The following is a 22,706-nucleotide window of genomic DNA, read 5'->3' as shown; positions in this document are numbered from 1 at the left end:
CACCCTGGATAAGGCTAATTCTTTCCATGGCCTCTTTCTAAGAAAGTGTCGCTGTCTCATGGCGAGATAAAGAGAGTGACGGCTGAAGCAAGTGGCCACAGGAAGTGCAGACCTTGCTGTGTGGAGACAGGCACCCTTTCTCGGATTTACAAGTGGAAGGTGTGGTCAGGTTTCAGCCAGCGGCCTGTCACTTGCACTCTGATATCTTCCTGTTGCCGAACTACACACAGGACACGCAAATAAGAATGACATGCGACCGCACAAGCACACGCCTTGCAAAAACCAGACCCCACCAGTCCTGATCACTGACAGCTGAGGAACCAAGAGTTGCAGGACTGAGCCTATTAGCAGAGCTTATAGAGTATTTATGGGAATCAGAGGTCAGGTGCATGTGACCTTGTGTTGAGACTCAACTTGTTCAATTTGAATGGGTGCTAGTAGCCTAGTGGGTAACACACTCGCCTACGAACCAGAAGACCCAGGTTCAAATCTCACTTACTACCATTGTGTACCTGAGCAAGACACTTAACCCTAAGTTGCTCCAGGGGGACTGTCCCTGTAACTACTGATTGTAAGTCGCTCTGGATAAGGGTGCCTGATAAATGCTGTAAATGTGAATGTAAATTAATGCTCAACACAGTTTCTTGTCATAATTTCAATTGGGTGTAATATGTTTCAAAACCAACTAATTAACTGGCCAGTCCATAACTTTCCTTTATATGTGTGTCCCAGTAGTAAGAGACATATAAACAGACTGTAAATTATATGAATACAAGCTGTGCAGACATTAAATACATAGTGAATCATGATCATGCACCACGGACTTCAATTCGCAGGCCCAGACGTATTCCAGACAACTGTAAATCACAGCCGGCCAACAGAACTGAGTCTGGGAGGGTCAGGATTATTGCATCAAAATCACAGCCAAAAATGGGCATGGGATTTAAATCAGTTCCCATAAACACATGACCCAGGCTTCATGAACGATTCATTTAGTCAAAATGTCATAGGGACCTGAGGATTAACCCTCACTGGATCACAGCTGAAAATGTGAACATGACATTAATACAGTCCCACTCCTTACCTGTTGAACCTATATCATGAGAGAAATTCAGTATTCAGCGGGTGGAAATATGACAATGATTGCTGGATTATCACGGTCTCTGTGTTTGTGTGTGACTCTAGGTATTTGACACGAGGTCGAACTGAAGAACCATCCATATGAGATGGATCCATACCACCAGCTGAGGAGAAATTTGAATACTGATTCCTTTGTGAGAGTGGAACAGACTCTGCCAGCAGCAGGAAGAGAGATGGAGAGAGGGAGAGAGGGAGGGTGAGATGAAGGAGGGGGTGGCTTTGGCTCTCGGCAGCCCTGATAGCCACGTCAGCAGGAAACAAGGCTACTGCCAGGTTGTGTTCAGACTGCTGCCTGGAGAGGGAGAGCAAGCTGAACTAGTGGAAAAAAATGTTGAAGCTGAAAGAATCATCTAACAGTTACAGAAAGACTGTAGGGAGGGGAAGAGAGGAGCAAAAGATCATATAAAACCACACATTTGCAGAAGACAAATGACAAAAAGGGAGTCAAAGGAAAAAGGGAAGGGGTGGGTTCAGTGCTCCCGATAGGATGAAATAGGAAAAACAGGAGCTCCATGTGTACCCTGGGTTTTAACAATTCTCCACTGGATCCACGTCTAAATCTATGATACAAAGCTTGGAATGTTAAAGTATCGTCTCTGTTGCACCTATAATATACTGTTCGTATGCAAAGATTAGCATAAACATCCTTGGAAAATAGAATCGGGCCACCTGGCCCAAGTTGATTGTTCCGTAGTACATTTAAGTCACTTGCTCAGGGACACAATGGTAGTAAGTGGGATTTGAACCTGGGTCTTCTGGTTCATAAAGTTTAAAAGCGAAGTGATTGTCACATGTGATACACAGCAGCACAGCACACAGTGCACACAGTGAAATTTGTCCTCTGCATTTAACCCATCACCCTGAGTGAGCAGTGGGCAGCCATGACCGGCGCCCGGGGAGCAGTGTGTGGGGACGGTGCTTTGCTCAGTGGCACCTCAGTGGTACCTTGGCGGATCGGGATTCGAACTGGCAACCTTCTGATTACGGGGCCGCTTCCTTAACCGCTAGGCCACCACTGCCCCAAGAGCGCGAACGCAGTCCCCCACTACCAGAAATTATGCAGTCGAGATTCCCACATTTGGGGAATTCGCAGGGGTCAGCACAGCCGAAGTGCAATGGCTGAGCCTCGCCCTGGGTGAACCGCCTTCTTGATCACGGTATCTCCCCTGCCAGGTAAGTATAGGCAGGTGTGTTACCCACTATATATGCTATATGTTACCCATATGCTATATGTGACCACAGTATCTCCAGCGGTGTTTCTTTGTAACGGCAGTAGAGAGAAGTTTTTGTGGGTCATTATTTAAATTTGTTAGGTGAACATATTCAATACATCTACAGCAGTTATATGCACAGAGCAACAGAGATTACATAACAGAGAGATTAGTCAACGACCAATGTGCTGCCTTCTAAGGCATCCTTTGAGTGCATATTAGTTTCTGCCCTACATTAATGTCAATAAACAGACAAAACGTGTTGCTGAATCTGCATGGTTTTTAAGAAATCACTACACCATTAAATTGCACATCAAGCCAATCAGTTAACACTGGAAAACCAAACAGGAATTTCTCATCAAAGTGCCCATTGATTTATTGATAAAAAAATTGGCTGTGTAATCAACAAGTTTCTCTACAAATCATTTAGTCATTTTAACAGTAGATGACAGTGTCAAACTTTTTTAAAGAAAAAAAAAGTTTTTTTTTACCCTACGTAAAAGCAGCACTTTAAAGCAACATTTTCTAGTTTCTGAGGCTAAGCTGAGGTAGACCTGAAAGAAGAAGCTACATTAAAACTCACCAGGGGTGAAAAGGGTGGCACTATTGTTTGCAAGGTACATTTCAGCAAGAACATATGGAATCATCAGCAAAGACAGTCTTTAATTGGATTTTGCTATGATTCATTTACGTGAAAATAACACCATTAGCATTCACTAATTCAATGTAACTAAATCACAGCAGGCTAGTAAAAAGCCTATTGAGGAATAAAAGTTATTTGAAGTCCAACATCCTTGGCTAGCCTGCAAGCTGAAAATTCCCTGCATGCTGATCCAGTAGCAACAACTGAATTACAGGTAGCTGCTGTTAATGCTAGATTATCAAAGCAACCGTGGAAGCTTGGAAGCTCCTACACCACCGTCCATCCCTCCAAATAGTCGCCTGATTCTTATAAAGCAAATGTATTTGCATGGTGTGAAGTAGAAATGTATCAGGGACAGATATAATACAAGGGTTTTTGGCATGATGAGTGAGGGTGTGGTGTGGTGAACGTGGCGGGAAAAGCAGTGAGGCAATGAGAGGATGCACTGCTTTCATCTGACCTGGACAGCGGCACATCTGGCAGGAGCGAAAGAGAAAGAGAAAATAGGCCATGCAGCTCTGGTCGTGGCTGCCGGACTCTGTCCAAATGCACTCTTTCACCCTGCTTAGGCCAGTAGACAGGAGGAATTCTCTCTCTCTCGCTCTCTCTCTCTGCCATTCCCTGCCATGTCATTTCTATTTTATCCCTTGCTCTTGCAATAACCAACATTACAGTAAAGTTTTGTTTATGGGATCTTCGACTAGAGAAATAAAAAAAAAAACCTTTACACTCTCCATTGGCCTGAAACACCACGCAACAGCAGCCTGAAATATGCCAATGCTGAGGTGCAAAGTTACACCAAATCAGCAAACAAAAGCAAATAAAACTAGACAGACATGTGCATGGAAGTGGACTTCCTGTCTGTCTCTCTGCCTGATTCGCTCTGCTTTCCCTGCTCTCTCTGCTTGCTGTCTATGTTTGGTTTTGGGTCCCTGGGCTCCATTGGAGGTGAGGACAGGCTCACAATTTAAACCCTGGTTGTTCTCTCATTGAGAAGTACCACCGAAGACATCCAGCCATCAATCCAGATAGCAACAAAAATGTGCATGTGGTTTTTAGACATTAACATTAAACACTTGAGAATGCTGCAGACATGTCCACTTGAAGTATGGGGAGAAACTTACACACTGACGCATCTGTTCCAATCACTTGTGACATCTGAGTGTGATGCAGCCTTGGCCTGATGATCCTGGCTATACTGAGGCATCCAGCGTGTCACTGTGTTCATGAGTTTACTCCTTGTCCTTCAACAATCTCAAAAAGACACACTTTCCTGGATATCAAGCAGAACGCAGAAACAACGTTCTTCGACTGTCTGCATTGTAGCTCCAACAACAATGCAAAGCTCACTCAAGTCCCAATATCAGCAATACATAGATTCCACAAGAAAAAAAATATTTAGAAATAAACAAAAAAAAAAAAAATGTTGTCTGGGCACCGGTAGTGTAGTAACACATTTACACTACAGTTAGTGCACTAGGTTACCACACCTACAGTGTGTGCTTATTTGTGTGTGTGTCTGTGTGCACGTATGCAGGCTTTGGTTGCTGAGACTGAGCTGAAACTCGCTCACAGTTTGGTACAACAACCAGAAGCAAGCTCTCTAAAGCAGCGTTCAGTAAACAGACACTTCTCAATTCAGAAGCACAAGAAAACCTAGTTTGAAGCAAAAGGCAATTCATGCATGAACAAAAGGCATCAAAACTATGAATAAACACATGAGTTATGTAAAACATGTTTTATATTCTAGTTTCTTCAAAATAGCCGCCCATTGCTCTGATTACTGCTTTACACTCTTGGTATTCTCTCGATGAGCTTCAAGAGGTTGTCACCTGAAATGGTTTTCCAACAGTCTTGAAGGAGTTCCCAGAGGTGTTTAGCACTTGTTGGCCCCTTTACCTTCACTCTGCGGTCCAGCTCACCCCAAACCATCTCGACTGGGTTCATGTCTGGTGACTCTGGAGACCAGGTCTCCACTTTTAGTTAAGTACATAACTCCACATGTGTTCATTCATAGTTTTGATGCCTTCAGTGAGAATCTTCCAATGTAAATGCTCATGAAAATAAAGAAAACACATTGAATGAGAAGGTATATAAAAAGTCCAAACTTTTGGCCTGTACTGTATATATAGATTTACTCTGCAACATTTTAGTAGCCAAATCTGCTGGAAGTATTTTCAACCCAATATACTCTCGATATTTAATATTCATTGAACAGAAATTCCAAATAAATCATGCCATGCAATCAAATGAATGACATGAACCCACTGCATATTTATGATTGCTCAGTTTAAAGGCAGCCCTGAGTTCTCGTCGAACGGATGAGTGGCCTTTCATTCCTATCGAGTGGAGTACCATACTTGACTTTTGAGAGTATTGTCCTTTCTGAATACTGCACAAGTAGACGGACGGAGGAGTGAGTGTGACTGATTCAACTCTAATATCTAGCCATTAAACACACCAATCTGAGATAATGACAACAAAATAAAAAAAACATAATTAGTGGTGAAGAGCTATTCATTTCTCTGCTCTCTGAACCAAAGGAAGCATGAGTGTGTGATCCGGTAAACACAATATACTCACAAATACTGCAGTTATGCACAGAATGTCTTTAGAAGGACAGCGCTGCAATCCAGCAAATGGCACAGCTATAAACCCAGATTTATCCAACTGCAAAAACTATACTTGCATTTTCAAAATTCGTTATTGGTGAACAGGGTAAACAGCCCATCACGTCTCACTCGTCATAATGTATTTTGGTCGGAATACCGTGGGAGACTGGCCGAGCTGTCTCATAAAAGAGATGTTTTTAAGATTTCTCCTAAAGAAAGGAGCGAAATGTCATGTGGCTCACAAGTCAGCGGTGACAGTTGTAACACATGCATCCTCCTTCTGAGTCAAATCTTCATCGTTCTGTCATCTACACCAGCGTGATCAGTCATAAGACTGAAAGAAAGAAAAGACACTCCCATGCACACGCCTCTCATATTTTTTTCAGAATTGCTATTTCTGCACCTTGCTGTGTTCAGACTACTGCTGCATTTACAGAAATAGTCGTACAATAGTCATGGCTGCATCAGAACAGAGGACAAGAAAGAAAGGAGAAAGAACCTTATCAGCGCATATGGGTGGAGGGCCTAAGAAGAGAGCAAAAATGCCCAACATGTGTCCAGAAGCATTGGACTTGAAAGGGCCTTTCCGTGAATGGAAGATCTGGTCGGACCCAGACCAGATGACAAACAGGAAGTGCACACAGCTGGCAGATCACCACATCAATGGAGCCTGGTGTCAGGGCCCGCAATTACCCAACACTTCCCAACAAATACCTGAAAACTGCATTCTCTACCTGCCACCCTGCCACCGACAACAAATGCGCGCGCACACACACACACACACACACACACATCTTACCGCAGTAGAGACCCCCAGATTTAGGCATGGCTGTAATCTCGGTGCCAAATTCCTCTCTTTTCTCAAATCAGTGCCACATCTAAACAGAAACGAGCCCGAACAAATGCAAAAAGGAGAACCCTAAACAGAAAACAGACAGCAGCGCAACGTTGCACGGCCGATCCAAGGTTGGGCCTTTGATCTGAGTGTGGGAAAAATCTCTAGAGGGTGGCGTTGCTGGTGGGGAAGGACTGTGGAGAAGAAAAAAAGGTCATTCTGTTCAAACAAGACAAAGATTACAGTCCGCCCGCTTCCAGTCTAATTAGCCGAGCGACACAGGCGGCCGTGTCCCGAGTAAACAAAACAGTGCCATCGGCCCATCGGCCAGCGAGGCTAAACGCGCAGGCAAAAAAAAAAAAAAGGGCCAGCGCCGGGTCTCTTTAAGGGCATGGGCAGCCGCTGAGCTGGCCAGCCGGGCAGACTTTACTTACGCCAGGAAATTGGTGGTGGGGCGAGGGAGGCAGGCAGGATGTTCCTGTTGGGAGTGTCCATTTTCTGAAACAGTTTTTACACAGCCCTTACCCTACGTTAAATATTTCGTATTAGCATCTACCTGTCTTTCAGGCCTATAAAAATGTAAGTATAATGATTCGTGATAATTAATTAAAGGCTATGTGCATTATTTGCAAACTAGTGCGCAGCATGGGGCTTGGCTCACTTTTGTTGGGGTGTAATTATTAACAGCTCTCAAACAAGCTACTTCCTCATTTTGCCATTCGGCTACTGCAATATGGTGACCGATGAACAATAACAATATTTTATTCATGTGCTAATCGTATGCCATTGCCTTCTTAAAACCATTTGTGCTGCATAGTTGCCTTGTCTCAGGTGAAGTCCGCATGCGAAACGCCGGGCCTTCTGGGAACTAGGCTCGGAGGGGGGATGGAGGGCCGACGAACACCTTGCTAAGACATGCTGGCTGAACGCTGGGCCGCTCTGGAGAAGAGGAGCCAGCGCGGTCCAGAGGCTAAGCGGTGGTTACTTTTTATAAAATCTCAAATCTCAGGGTTTCTGCTCTGAGGTTTGTATAATGACAAAGAAGGCCTCGCTGCAAAAAAGTGCGCTGGTGCACGGGGCTACAGCGCCGCGCAGCACTTTTAATTAAACCCGTTGACCTTTCGCAGGGGAACGATGAAATAATTAAATGAAAAGAAACACGTGCGGCCTCGGGAGTGACCCACCCTCCATGACCACCATCGACTTCACCTTCAGTTTTTTCTTCTTCTTCTTCTTCTTGCCACTCTAGTAAATTGGACTTTTTTCTCGTTAAGAAGCCGGATGTGTTTATGTGTGTAAACACACATGGGAAAGGGCTCACGCTGAGCAGCCCCCCCATGAACATCTGGCCTTCATGTCCTTTGCGCCATATTCATTTCCCTGGTAGCATCAGGACATGGTTCAAAATAGTACGTGTTCTTGAACCTCCATTGCATCGCTGTGTGTGGCGCTGTAACGAAGCCCCATGCAACGCTGCACTCGAACGTGAATAATGGAACCTGCAGGTAAACGTGGACGCGGGAATACTGCATGTTGCGTGAGTGCGAGGAGGACGTGCTTGCTGGCTGTCTGTACGTCTGTTGTTCTTCGCCAGCAACAACACCAGCGGCTGCCAAGCAGCCAGCCTCTTGTCATAACAGCATCCCAGCAGGGCCAGACTACCAGAGCACGCCCATCTACTCTCATCTACTCATCCCAGCACCGCAGGCCAGACTGACCCCCGCCCACCTCCAGCGGCAGGAGTGACTTTTCAGGCGAGTGACGCTTAGCACAAACCATGTATTGCACTGCCGTGTTGTCGCTGCAGGGCGAGTGTTTAAGCAAAATGTTCGATTACGTATCACTTATACAGACATTACAATTTGGGCAAACACATTACAAGACACTGCATCATATTCAGTACACATAATAAAAAATTGCACAACGTTAAAACATTATTTCCAGAAAACATTTGTATTCCTGCTACTAAGCGGGAAACTTGAGAAATAATGCCCTAAACACACAAACGTCCTCTTCAAATTAAGGGGGGAAGCTACCTACGCAAGCAAATGTTTGCATTGCAACATGGCTGACAAAAACAACATTGATCGGCCGGGTGAATCTGAAACTTTGACATTGCATAAGTCAACAGTAGCAGTCAACAGTGCCCCACTCGAGTGGTAATCTCTGAACATGGATGGCATTGATTTCTGGGATGACATGCTCCAATTCCACCGCAGCTCAACAGGGCTGCTGCTGTTGCTGCCGGCAGCGCGACTGAGTAACTTTGCACAATTCGTGTTCTGCTTCTGATGAAGCAGTGCTGTGGCCTTTATGAGGTCCGTCAAGGTCAAAGAAGTTGAATATGGACTACACCATTAAAAAGAAAAAACTCATCCCACTCATTTCGGCAGAGAGCAGAGCAGTGAGGATGAGAATCTCTCCAGACTCAGTTCATTCTCACTGTAACACCTCAGGTTTTTTGTTGAACAAAAGGTGCACATGTGGAAGTGTTCCAAGTATGAAGGCTAGTTCTCAACCTACCTTGGATGCACTGCAGGGAACCATCCTCAGCCCTTATAGTGAAGGTCTCTCCAGGGTTCACCTGGACAAGAATGACCTGTGCGAGAGAGAGGACACAATAAACAAGTGATTACGAAATCTCAAATGACACAGCAGAGGATAAACATGTGGCCCGTCTGTACTTTGCAGTTCCACTCAATACCACAGAACCACTTACTTAATCCCATCCATCATACATCCATCTGAAGCCCTGGTGATGCTAATGTGGTGCAATCCTGACACAACCATAGAGACAGATGCTCTCCACGCAGACGGACAGAACCCAATTTACAGAACAGACCAACTCATCTTGTAAAAGACAAAGAAACTCTGCAACTGTTGCACAGCCCAAACAGCAGACAGCTTACCATCATGTTCTCAGCATAGAGGTTGCAGAGTGAACACACGTGCCTGTAGATGTGGCAAAGTTGACCAGCCATTGTGTAGGGACAGCCAAGGGGGCGGGGTCACCCGAGGTTCTATACGCAGAGGGAGGAATACCACGCGCTTTCCATCGCTGCCAGCCCTGTCCTCGTCCCTGGAGGCGGTGTCGGTGGTGGCGTCTCAGACGTGGCTCCGAACCTCAGTGCGGGAGTCGGAGAGGGGCTGTGGGCACTACTTCCCTGCTCTAACTGTCTGCTGCTGCTGCTGCTGCTGCTGCAGTTGCTATGGGAACCGGAGCGTGTACTACTCACTCGACCAAGGATTATTTTTTTTTTTTTTTACGCTAGAGAAAGGGAAAGGCCACAATGCATCTGCATTGCTGATAGCAGCTGAGGCAGAGAGACAAGCACATCCAGGTGTTGAAGCTCCCCATCGAGTGTCATCACTTAGCCTCACAAAACTAGTCTTTCCTTGACAAGAGCACAGCCCAGAGAGGCTTTGGGCGGTTTGTCGGCGGGGGGGAGTGGGATGGGCAAGAATCGAGCCTGGCTGCTTGGCACTTAACCTCTCGTATCTGGAGCAGACCACTTTCCTTATCTCTCAGGTTGCTGAATCAGTCCCTGCAGTTGGAGGACATCAGCCTCCCCCCTCCCCCCAGCGTGTCACTTCATTAGCGAGAACAAGGCATGGCTCTACTGCAGACCTGATGTTAGACTTCCTGCAGGTCCACTCTGCCCCCCGTGGTACGTGATTCAGGCTTAATTTTAATTGAATAAATGCAAATTGGTTCTAATTGACCTGAAGTGAAACGTCTTGTAAAATGGTGAAATAACATTATGGTCTTTCAAAGAAATAGGAGTTGCTTTGAAACGTGGTCAGACGTACAGAGTCATGTGGTGTTTATGTAATCACAACATATACTGGGGCACGGGTTCCGGCATTCGGTTACACGCATGGGTATGGTGTGCCTTTCAGATGTCTGCCTCACCTGCTGCGATCCATCTCCATTAACCATGTGCGGCATCATATGGACCTCCCCGTTCAGGAGAGGCGGAGGAGGCACGTCCAGCGGAATCTGGTCTGTCATCATCATTGTGACGTACATTCATGGAGAACTTTCCAGGACTGCCTTTCTGTGGACGAAAGAAAAGAAAATGAGAAATGAGACCCAAAACGATCAAAGTCATCACATTGAGTGACTCGAAAGTCTACATTGACTCCACATACTACACAGATTTCCTGCTGCACTTTCCACTGCAGTTCTGGTGCCATTGGCTGCTCACATCTTCAGACCTCAGCAAAGTTTAGAGAAATTCAGGAAATAAAAAAGCATGTAATTATTTTCAAATTGGTAATGCTATCTGATTGGGAAATAGGATGGAATTTCTATTTACAGTGTACAATATGATGAGCAAGCATAAATAACACACAAGCTCAGGGCAAGGAACACATGGAGAAACTGGACTTCGTGGCCTTAAGCTGTTAAGATGCAGAAGTAATGCTTCTCAGAAAAATGATGAGACACAGTGAATATGTTTACATCACACAAACTTCCTTTTTCACACACACACACACACACACACCCACACACACACACACACACACACACACACACAATCTCCTTCTGGGCTTAGAGGTGAGTCAGTCACCACAAGGAAATGACTGCTTTCCGAAGTGGAAGTCAGACCCTGACAAAACAGAGCTATCAAGAGTCCTCAAACCCACACCTTCCACTCCATGGGGACCATCAGGTTACCACAAGAGTGTGGGGGTATTACAGGAAGGAAGGAACGTAAGGAGAAAGCAGGCACTACAACATTGCTATAAACACATACAGTGTTTAAGCCCCCCAACAACCCTCATCCACATTTTAAAGTGAAAGTGAACACTGCCGCACAGCACATGGTGACACAATGAAAAGTGTCCTCTGCTTTTAACCATCACCCGTGGTGAGCAGTGGGCAGCCATGACAAGTGCCCGGGGAAAAGTGTGTGGGGACGGTGCTTTCCCTTAACTGCTAGGCCACCACTGCCCTGTACATTTAACATGTATTTAAATAATAGTAATAATAAATTTATTAATAGCTGTGAATGCATAATGATAACTCTGTAGATATTATAGGTATTTATGCAGTAACATAATAATGCACTAAACTTAAAAAAAAAAACAGTGTCATGGGAAATAGTGCTACAGAAGAGCTACAGAACGTCCATGGACGTCCAATGGGGAGCCAAAGTCAAGGGCCGACTCAGCCACAGAGTTCCTCATCTAGATGGTCGCAACAGTCGTTCTGAGAACCTCGGGTTTCATGGTCCATGAGGTGAGATTAGCCAAGAGAAAAGCAGGAACATCAGCCCCTTTGATGGCTCTATCCCCCTTGATTTATGGACTAATAAGGATTGTGTGGAGACTTGTGCCTAAGCCTCAGTCTCTGTCCCACAAACGGCTATAATTAGTGTCTCCATTGAAACAGGATCTGTGATTCATGCTGAGGGATTTTCAACTCTTTCTATGGTACGATTTCATATTATTAGTGCCACTTGTGTCCCTTCTGGCAAAACCACACTGGCGAGAGAGTGACGGATCCTCGAAAGGCCTTTCCTGACGCTTGTGTTAAGGCTTAGCGCAGAGCTGAATCACTCGGCTACATTTCAAAACTTTATCTCCCGTGGGGGTTTCTTTTCTTCCCCAGAGTATTCCCGCTTGCGGATGTTTGAGGTTTCCTATGCCCCCTCAGGAATGTCTGATTAATTAGGTGTCATTTCCAGCCAACACTAAGAAGTTAAATTGAAAAATTCCTACTAGAATCGGCCTCGGACAATCGCTCTCTTGTTTGGTCGTTGGATAACGGACAGACTGGGGGATGGAGTGGGCTGGAAGGGGGTGGGGTGACAGAGCTTCTTGTGTGAGGAGACCAGGATAGCCCCAAGAAGTGAAAACCAAGGTCTGCCTCACAACTTTCACAGAGGTGGCACCTTGCCTCCACCGAGGTGACTCCGGCACTGAACCACGTCAGCTGGCAGTCCACAGCTTGCTACTGGTCCATCAGCAAAGGCAGACTGTACATACTGAATTATGGGTTATGACCGACAATCTTGGCAGTAGACACTTTTACAGGTCAGCCCTTCCCCAAAATGGAATGATGATTTGCTATACACGATATGATGATTTTTATATTGAAAGGGGGAAAGGCTATACATCACTCACTCATTCATTTTCCATAAACGCTGGTAGCTCATGGAGACTACAAAAAAATCCAGTATTTATTAAATTATGCACTATCAACCATAAAAAGGAAGGAATTACAGAGAATCAGTAGTAGGGCTAAAACGATTATTCGAATAACTCGAATGGTTCGATTACAAAAAATGTTCGAGGAAAATTCTTTGCATCGAGGCTTCGTTTAATTCGTCACCAAATTCCATCTATTATTGTACCACGCCCGCGTAGCTACGCAGTGCGGAGCTGCGCAGCTCCGGGGTCATTGTTTCACACGGACTGTTTTAACTGAAGCGCATTTCAAAGATTTAAGGAGGCGCGATTTATTGACGAAAAATGAAGATACCGGTGTGTGTAAAAGGCATAAAATGTGAGAGTCCTTCGTCAATACTACAGCACCTTAACGAAAGTATCCTCACGTAAACCGCACTTCTCCAAGCGGACTCAGAGCTTCTACAAGGTATCGTATTTTTATGATTGCTAACTAGCATTAGCGCTTCATAGAAAGTACATTATTTGTAATTATTTGTATTATGAGTCGACAGTGACAAGGCATGAGATCTCACTCATGTAATTCATCCCTCCTCATTTCTCCCTCCCGCACGCCGCACACACACACACACACACACTGATAAAACACGCCTTCCCCATACATAAGGAAGTAATAATAAATGCAACAGATGGACAAATCTACATTCATTACCATATAGATTTACTTTATATCATTTGTTCCACAGTACATCACAGCGGCTCAGGCTTGCACATGCATTGCACACACATACACCAAGACTAATTCTCTCTCTCGCTCTCTTTTGCACAAAACTTTGCACAAAGATAAACATTCTATCTACCTCATCTGGATACAACTGGAAACTGAACTGTATTGTTTAAGTTGGATTATTAGTAATACTTGAATTGTTTATTTATATTTTCTTTTTACTATTTTGTACCTTTACACTTTTTTTCTCTTTATTCTCAGATGGGCTATAGCAGGGGGTGCACCCGTTTTTCCCTTTTTTTTATTAAAATAAAACTAAGGACAAATAGGCTTACCTATGTTTCATATTTATTTTCGTGTTCATCATGAATGTTTCACAGAAAGGTTGATTAAATGGGCTTAGTTCTGGAGCCAGTAATCCAAAGGTGTTAAGCTTTGATCTAGTAAAAGTATTGAGTTTGAATAATAAAAAAAAAACATTTTTTGTGAGGAATAACAGTCAATTGCTTGCTCATTTTAAGAGGATTTTCATGTTACATAACACACTATTGTCTAAAATGTTGTCTAAAATGCGAAAGTATAAGTTATCTGATTACTCGATTACTTGATTAATCGATTCCAAAAATATTCGATAGTTGCAGTCCTAATCAGTAGTCAACAATAGTAATCAATAAATAGTTGCTTGGGGTACTGAAAGGTTCCCAAATAAGTGAATGTCATAATTTTCATTGAGAAGCACAATTCAAGTTTTGCACAAATATTATATACAACAAGAAGCTCATGTTAAAAATGAAAGATTGACAATGTCTTTACATGTTACCTGTTAAGTGGGAACATTCTGACCACAGAATTCTCTGCGAAGCAGAACGACATGTCAGAATAGTTCATGCCCTTTTGTGTGTGGGGTGTAGTAAATAATGAATTATGAAGTCTGTATTGGACACAGATGGTATCAGGGTGTCATGTCTCACACTAACCACCACCACTGATTTCACACCTGGACTTTAGGTGGAGACCAGGTCAGGAATGTTGTCGTGGGGTTTCTGATGTGTGTGTGTGTGTGTTTGTGTACAGTTCAGTGAATGGGGATCATGCCACTTTGCTCATTATCTCATTTTCATTTCTCTCTCTCTCTTAAACACACTCACACACACACACACACACACACACACTGCACTTCACCCAAAACAAACTATTATTCCAGGGGGTGAAGTGGGGGGTGGCGTTGGCCCATTCCTTCTCTTTGGCCCCTCCCCTGCCTCCTCCACGGTTCCAGGCACGCCCTTACTGTACCACTCTCACATTACATCACCCCGCACATGAGCCCTACCAACTCACACACACACACACAAATATAACCAAGCACTTCATACTGAGGTAGAGGGTAAAAGGGGCTAGTACAGAGTTTGGTCTCATATACAGGTGTGTGTACAGCAGAAAACTTGCCGTAGTGGCACTTTTTAACAGGCGTCAAGAAGGAAAACACATACGAGGAATGTGTCTGAGAAGAAAGACTTCAAGAGACATCCGAGGTTTGATTTGGCCTGAACTCCTGACCCCGCCCAGTGCTTAGGGAAAATTAAGCCACACCAGCAACTCCCACATGTCTCACCAGTGAATATGTATGTGTGTGTGTGTGTGTGTGTGTGTGTGTGTGTGTTTAAGCTACCCATCTCCCATCTAGGGAGGAGCAGAATCTTCTGGCCCCAAGACAATCGTTGGTGGTCTACAGCTCCACCACTACACACACACGCACACACACACACACACACACACACAAAGTGAGTAAAAGCTAAGCTGTAGAAAAAAAGATACATTTCTCTTGTTTTTGCTCCTCTCACAACAACGGTCATTTTTTCTGCTTCAACACATCAGTCAAGCGAAATATAATGAGCGTTCAGAGAGCCGTTCCTGCCATAATGTATCCTGTGTTGCTAAGGATCCCTCCTGCTGTTTTCCTGTGAGGCTCCTGGCTCTCCGCACCTTTAGTCTTCTACCTGAGGATTTGCAGAGAGGGCGTTGTATTTTGGCTCTACAAGTGGACAAGTGGTTTGTTATCTCCTTGCAAGAGAAGACGCGTCACTGCCTGAAGTTGGCAGGGTGAAGTTGACATCATGAAATATGTTCATAAGGAGAGACCCAAGATCCTATTGCGGCGTGATGATCAAAAAAAGCAGCAAATTGTGTGAAAGTGGCAGAGAGGAAACAAAGTTTAGAGCACCATTCCAGACAAGATCACTTGAGTGCCACTTCTAATTAGTCTAACGTGTTTTAATATGAAATGCCCATGCACAACCTCAATAGTGGTGGCCTAGTGGTTAAGGAAGCAGCCCCGTAATCAGAAGGTTGGCGGTTCGAATCCCGATCCGCCAAGGTGCCACTGAGGTGCCACTGAGCACAGCACCGTTCCCACACACTGTCATGGCTGCCCACTGCTCACTCAGGGTGATGGGTTAAATGCAGAGGACAAATTTCACTGTGTGCACCGTGTGCTGTGCTGCTGTGTATCACATGTGACAATCACTTCACTTTCACAGCTGAGGGTGCCGATTGCACAAACTCGTCGCATTGCTCAGACCATCAAACCTGAACGTGTTCGCACACCAAACTTTTGTTGCCCAGTCACGGCAAACACCGTGGGAGAGTCCTAAAAACATTACTAACTGCACTTCCACTTCAGACGTGCATGCAGATACAGTGCTACACTCAGAACCCTAGGACCATGTGTCAAGAACTCTGTCCATCATGCCCATGAGAGCCAGTTCCCAGCAACACATACCAGACAGTCCAGGACAATCTAGAAAGTAGTTAAAATATAACTTGAATGCTCAGCATTCCATAACATGAAATTAAGGTTAATAGTATAACCTATATCACAAAATCTAGTTTTACTTAAATTGGTTGAAGCAAAAATGAACACACCCTGCAACAAAAACTACTACATCTAGTATTTTGTATGACCACCGTGATTTTCAAGGATAGCACTAAGTCTTCTAGGCATCTTACAGAGAAAGTGGCAGAGCGGCGGTATATTGAGTGGCGACATATTGCAACATCTATCTTTTTCCATTCTTCAAGCCTCAGCTCTTTTAGAGCCTGGATGCTGGATGGAGAGTGATGCTCAACTTGCCGCTTGAGAATTCCCCACAGGTGTTCGATTGGGTTCAGATCAGGAAACATGCTGATCACCTTCATCCTGTTCTTCTTCAGAAATGCAACAGTAGCTTTAGATGTGTGTTTTGGATCATTGCCGTGTTGGAAAAGTGAACGACGACCACGTGCATGGAGTGATGGCAGCTTCTTCTCCGTCAGTATAGAGAAGCACATTGTTGAGTTCACGATACCATCAATGAAACGCAGCTCCCCAACGTCAGCAGCACTCATGCAGCCCCACATAAGGACACCACCACCACCATGTTTCACTGTAGGCACCATGCATTTCTCTTTGAAATACTCAACTTTACGACGCCATTCAGTTTTGCAACCATCAGTTCCAAAAACAGTCATCTTTGTCTCATCACTCCAGAGTATAGAGTCCTAGTAGTCTTCATCTCTTTCAGCATGAGTCCAAGCAAGTCCTAGGCATGCTTTTTTGTGCATGGGCTTTAGAAGAGGCTTCCTTCGTGGACAATAACCATGCCTCTCATTCCTCTGCAGTGTACGCCGTATGGTTTCATGGGTAACTGTCACTACAGTTTGGCTTTCTACTGCTTTAGCTAACTGCAGTGAAGTTGCATAGCAATTTTTTTCAACCCTTCTCATCAGAAGACGCTCCTGTCGAGATGTCCGTGGACGGCCTCGACGTTTCTGTAAGATGGTTGCACAAACCATCGGTTTTTGGTACATCACTTTTGCTGCAGTATTTTGACTGATATGTAAAGCTTTGCCAAACTTTCTTGTGTAAAGAAATGAGTTCATTTCTCAGATTTTGGGACATTTCTATTCCATATGGAGCCATTGCTGACAGCATGAAATGGGAAGGGATTTTCTTTGTTAAGTAATGACCTTTTATAGTCCCCTGTCAGCTGGAAACCTCTTAAATGAATCATTAGACTCACCCATGGTTGAATATAATTTAATTCGAATTTTGTAGCCTTTTCTTTTCTCCTAAGACTATAATTTCTGCAACATGGGCTTGAATGGATTTGTTAGGAAAATCACATTTTGTGTCTGCAAATTAACAAATCTTGTTTGCAATCAATGGAGTATTTTGTATTATAATATCTAACAGAAAATGTTGATTCTGAAAGGAAACTAAAGTTTTTCTGATAAAAGTAGTGGGGTGTACTCATTTTTGCTGAGCACTATATTTTCACACACTAAATAGCAAGTTAGTTATTTAACTAGATTATTTGTGCTTTTCTTAGCAGTGTTAGAGGTTTTACATTTAATATAAGGAGGGATTATATCTATGAATACATGCTTTTTCATAACAACTGCATGGCAACTACAGATTACAGTTTATTATTCATTACAAAATAGTTAAGGGGGTGATTCTTGCGATCAAAATGACAGATTTGTCATTGCATATGCATGATGCATGTCTTGGCAGCTTCCTTACACAACACCACATGCTGATTATTGATTAAAATGGTGCAAAGGTTGGGAAAATCCTGCCAGTGGCGAGTATTGTGATTTAACATTTTGTCATTAAGCCACACCAGTGAAAATTATGCAGTAGGTTTGAAAATATTTGGCTTTGCGATCATATTTGTTTTACATAGTTGGCCACTTCATGTCCCGTTACATCAGAATGTAGCATTGTGGCATCGTGTGAGTGTGTGTAGCCTTCACACACCTGCAGCACCACAAAGCCTGCAGCCCATAAGCAACTCAAGGGCAGAGACCCAGAGACTGAGATAATCTCCCTGCTCAGGAATGCAAGGATATGAGCTGCCGTCTCTGCTCGCAGGGAGAAGTGCGATTGCACTCGCTCCTGACCTTGTGAGGTGGCCCACCGACGCCAGGAGAGAAGCGGAGGATGAGAGTGACGAGTGTCCAATGCTTCCACTAGCTGCCCTTGAGTTTACTGCTGGTGAGAATGATTCAACTGGGAAAAACCTATGTGTTCTTTAGCTATGTCAGCTATGTTCTTTATCCAAAGAATTTGGAGTAAAGTCACAACAATTTCAGAATAATTGTAGAACAAGGCTCTCCAACTCAAGGATTTTAAAACAATCTTTCAGTGGAAGCATAATCAGAAAAGGAGAACAGGAGCCATGGCCCCACACTGTCAGACATGTTACTGGTCACGTTACAACTTTATACATTCGGAGTGGCTGTACCTGCATCTGTATCTGACACTAATTATGATATGGTGCTGAGAGTGTAAATCCAAAACCAAACTCGTGCCACGTTGACATTTCACATTATTCTCGTGTCGAAATAAATTTTTTAAATAGTTAAAGCCAGCCAGTATAATTTCATCTTGTGTGTGTACTTTTTTTTTTTTTACTCCATTTCGTAATTTCTGGATGAAAGAGGAGAGAATAGTTAAAAAGAAGCTAGCTGTGTGAGTGTGATAGGTCTCGTATCCGTTTATTAGACCCCCCCCCCTAATCCCAGCTTTAGCCTCCCAGCCCAAGGCAGTACCTGCGCACAGCTTCCCGCACAGTAACACACAGAGAGCCACAACTCTGACCACCCACTCTCTTCTGAGTTAATCAAAGTGGATCCGCTTCATTCTGCAAGGACGGGAAAGCTCCTCATTAACTTCAGCTCTGGCACCAACCACGATCCAGTGCATAAACGCCACGTCGCGCGAGAGAAAACTCTCTTCTCCTGCTGCTGTGGTACACGTGTAAGGGCTTTGTCTGCTATGCAGGAAGTGGGAGAACAATAGCAGCTTTTATATCTTCCTCAACAATAAAAGTGAAAGACATCTGCAGGTCTGGAAAAGGCAAGGGTTAAAGAAACCAAAAAAAAGAAAAGATGAGCTGGGCAGCTGGATGAATATTCAGCAGGAAGAGACATTTATAATTACATCTGGGCTAAGAATGAGCTTTAAGTCCTTCAGCGTCCAGCACGTCTGAGTCTGGATTCATCTGGGGCACGCGGGAATTATGCCTTTGGCCTTCTGTGGTTAAGAGCTTCATTTCACGGCTCCAGCCATGAATCAGACAAGCGGCAAGACGAACAGACAGCAAAAAATATTTTAAAAAATCACAAAAAAGAATAGCCAAATTGTGGGTGGGCTGTGTGCGGAATGGAAGGCCGGACCCCGGCTTAAGCGGGTCGGTTGCTCTCAAATCAAAATGCTGCCCTTTCAGCACCTCTTCATTGGCCCAAGCCAGGCTCACCACAGCACCGCACGCACCCCATAATTACCGAAGGCCCCAAAAGAAGGAGCCATTCAATAATGCTCGCCTTATTAGCTCTCCAGCTTGTAAGGCGAGCTCGAGCAGACATTCATTATGTAAGCGCGCTCCGGCTTCTTTTCTTTCCCTTCTGGGGCCTTCCAAGATCACAGGCCCAGCAAGCGAGGGACACCACGCTTTTAGTAAAGATGGGTTTCGGTTTCAGGACGTGATCCAACATAAGACAATGAAGCGCATTGAAAAATGCTTTATGTGCCTCTAAATGCACCGTAACTCGGGGGCCGGTGAGAGCCGAGTGTGTTCGCCTTGGTTTTGTGCGAGCGTGCATGTTAGCATGCGCCGCCTGAAACCCTAGCCTCACTTGGTACGGGGTTCCCACCCCATCTTGCGCCTTGACGACTGCCGTTTACCCAGGGCTGGAAACCCAGCGCTATAGCAACAGCAGTCTCCCCTGGCAACTGCATCTCCTGCAAGTGTCAACTTACCTTTTTGAGGTCAAGAGGAAGTTTCTAATTCTGTCCGGTGGAGTCAGTTTGCATGCCGTGAAGGTGTTAAGGCTGCACGGTGCATAAAAACAGGACAGATTCCAAATCATCTGCACCATTATTGACAAGGTCAGAAAGCTGCACATGACTACCAGGACCTGCCACAGGAAAAGGAAGTGCAACGCTGAACTTCACACAAGCACAAATTCCCATTACGGCATGTCATAACGCATTTTAAGGAAGTGTGAAAGGGGGCAGGGAAAAAAGAATTGGGGTGAAAGGGAGAAAGAAAGAGACGACTCGTCTGCAGTGAAGCCACAGCATTTTAACACACTCTCTGTCCACAGACACACTGTTTTCAATGGCACCGAATATGGTTGGAAAAAAGACGATTGCCAAAAAATGAAAGAAGGAAAGAGCCTCAGGGGAATAAAGTTCAAATTAATTATGCTGACGGCATTGAAATGAAACAAATTATAGGCCATTTGAAAACAAAAAAAAAGATGTTTAGTGGCTAAGCACACAAATACTAAAAGATACTAAAAGAAAGTTTAATTTAGTCGGCATCTGCAGAGACCTAGAAAGCGACCTGAAGTTTTCTACACAGGCCAGCATATTTTGCCGGTGTGGGTGGTGTGGGCATCCACGTACAGCTGAAAACCAGTTCATTTCATGGTAATGAGATCTGGCCTCCAACAAAGACCATCGTATACAGTTCTCCAGTGGTCCATTTCAAGAAACATCCTTTCTTTGACAGTATTGTTGGCAGGGCAGGCAGATTGAATTTTCACCCTCACCAATTGTGATGCTCTATTAACACAAATGTTTGCTTATTCAACTTCAGAAAACCACAAAATTATGTAATATATTCACACATGGGAACGTTTTTGAATTTATGATTCAAATGAACTAAAATCAACTAAAAAGGTATGTCCTGGTATGTTTCGCTTTCATTGTCTCACTACCAAAAGTCTCACTGCCTACAGCACACACAGCGGCCACTGGACTACGGATGATTGGTAAAAGCACCTGCCGCGACTCTGGAAGTCCCGCCCACGCTAAACCTGAGACCCAGTAGCCTCTTTACTGGCAACAGGGACGGTACTCGAATATGGTGGGAAACTGCCTCACACACATCTCCCATTCAGGCCCCTCTGCCGCAACAATGGGAATTCACAGGAGGTAGTCGTGGGCCCGGACACCAGAATGGAGCACCTTTGTTGTGAAGGCTCTGAGAGCTAGGTGGGCTTGCAGGGCGTGGAGACTCTGCGGTGGGACGGGGGGGATGAGTGGCGTTTTTTTTTTTTTTTTTATGCGAGTGGAATGCTAGACTTCTGTTAACGTTCTGCCGAGTGCAAACAGTGGCTCATTTAGGGCAGAGGAGGACAAGAGAGGCTTTTAATGCCCGGCCTCCCGATGGAATATGCCAAATGTGAAGGAAGCAAGAGGGAAAAAGTGGCACGCCGGGTCGGCACAGGCTGTGGATTCAGCCCGGAGTTCAACGGGTTCAGATCCGAGAAAGCTATGGGCGGAGCCCAAAGGTAAATAATATGATGCATTATTTCCTCCACGGCGCACAGGACGAACGCAGCTGCAGATAACAAAGACGCTTGCAGACGGTGCAGACGTTCGCACTGCCGCTGGGTTCTGCGTTGGACCAGCAGCCAGCCTCGCTCCCTGTAATTGAGGTAATGATATGTCATATACACTGCAGCCGTGCAGCACGAGCAGGAATGGAATTCATCTAGTCTCTGGTTTGCCCTGCCTGGCTCTCTCCCTCGCTCTCTCTCTCTCTCTCTCTCTCTCTACACACACACACACACACACACACACACACACACACCACCAACACACACCCTCCCTCGGTCACGTCTGAACAGATCCTGCAGGTTTTAAAACTGGCAGCCGGAGGCAATGCTTTTTCAAGGCCGGGAGAGGAGGGGACGCACGGCGTGCCTGGGAGGAGGCGGGACGGACGCTGGCTGCTATTATTATTAAAGGCAGTTATCCCAAAAGAGGGAATACAAGGACAGCTCTGCAGCTGTCCCACAAGCATTTCGGAAGTCAAGCTTCTATAGCATCCAACGGGAAAGTGTTGTGTCTTTTGGAAAGCCACCTGTTTCAGGGCTCAGTGTTTAAGGGGACGCTTGCTTGGAGGTTTCGTGTGAACAGGCGCTGGTGCAAAGAGCTCCAGAATCAGACAAACAAAAGAAAATTATCCGGGATCCAATGGACGCCACATGTCTAGATCTAACCATTAAAAAGACTTTTATTATTAAGACGGGGCTCACTGAGACAGCACCCTGCATGCCTGGACCAGCCTGCCGAAAAGACTGACTTTGATGAGAAATGTTTTGGAAATGTCAACATGAGAGAAGCCCTCAAATGCTAACAAGCTGGAGGAGAACCAAGAAGGACGTCCTAAAAGGAACGCCAGCCGGCTCCAGGTTGTAATGAATGTGGTAATCGTTTCGAGGATTTAACAAGACATAGCAAAAGCTCCTGAAGTGTTGAACATGGAAAGTTCCCCGCCTCAGAGCACGGTCAGCCTCCTGGACAGATGATGAGAAGACTCATCAAGCGGGTAATTGGCTGAGCCCA

At 44.9% G+C, this 22,706-nt stretch overlaps 1 protein-coding gene and 1 non-coding gene across 5 annotated transcripts in view; both read right to left on the bottom strand.

The window, feature by feature from the left end:
- The window catches only part of fndc3ba (fibronectin type III domain containing 3Ba), a 97,113-nt gene that overhangs the window by 62,510 nt on the left and 11,897 nt on the right, over window positions 1-22,706 (bottom strand). The window contains exons 2-3 of one of the 4 annotated variants that reach the window (XM_028977408.1): window positions 10,355-10,499; window positions 8,965-9,040 (exon numbers count right to left, since the gene is read on the bottom strand). In XM_028977408.1, the coding sequence (XP_028833241.1) occupies window positions 8,965-9,040; window positions 10,355-10,471 (193 nt within the window). In that variant the 5' untranslated portion in view covers window positions 10,472-10,499. Of the gene's footprint in view, window positions 1-8,964; window positions 9,041-9,350; window positions 9,552-10,354; window positions 10,500-22,706 lie in introns of those variants that run through there. The other 3 variants (XM_028977409.1, XM_028977410.1, XM_028977412.1) reach the window with 3 other exon arrangements.
- LOC114789392 (U1 spliceosomal RNA) lies at window positions 2,162-2,321 on the bottom strand. Its single transcript, XR_003749656.1, has one exon. It is a non-coding gene; the product is annotated as a U1 spliceosomal RNA (small nuclear RNA).

Source organism: Denticeps clupeoides, chromosome 4, assembly GCF_900700375.1.
Source record: "Denticeps clupeoides chromosome 4, fDenClu1.1, whole genome shotgun sequence".
Taxonomy (NCBI): Eukaryota; Metazoa; Chordata; class Actinopteri; order Clupeiformes; family Denticipitidae; genus Denticeps; species Denticeps clupeoides.
Note: the sequence above shows the minus strand (reverse complement) of the source record. Positions and strands in the feature narration are given on the sequence as shown.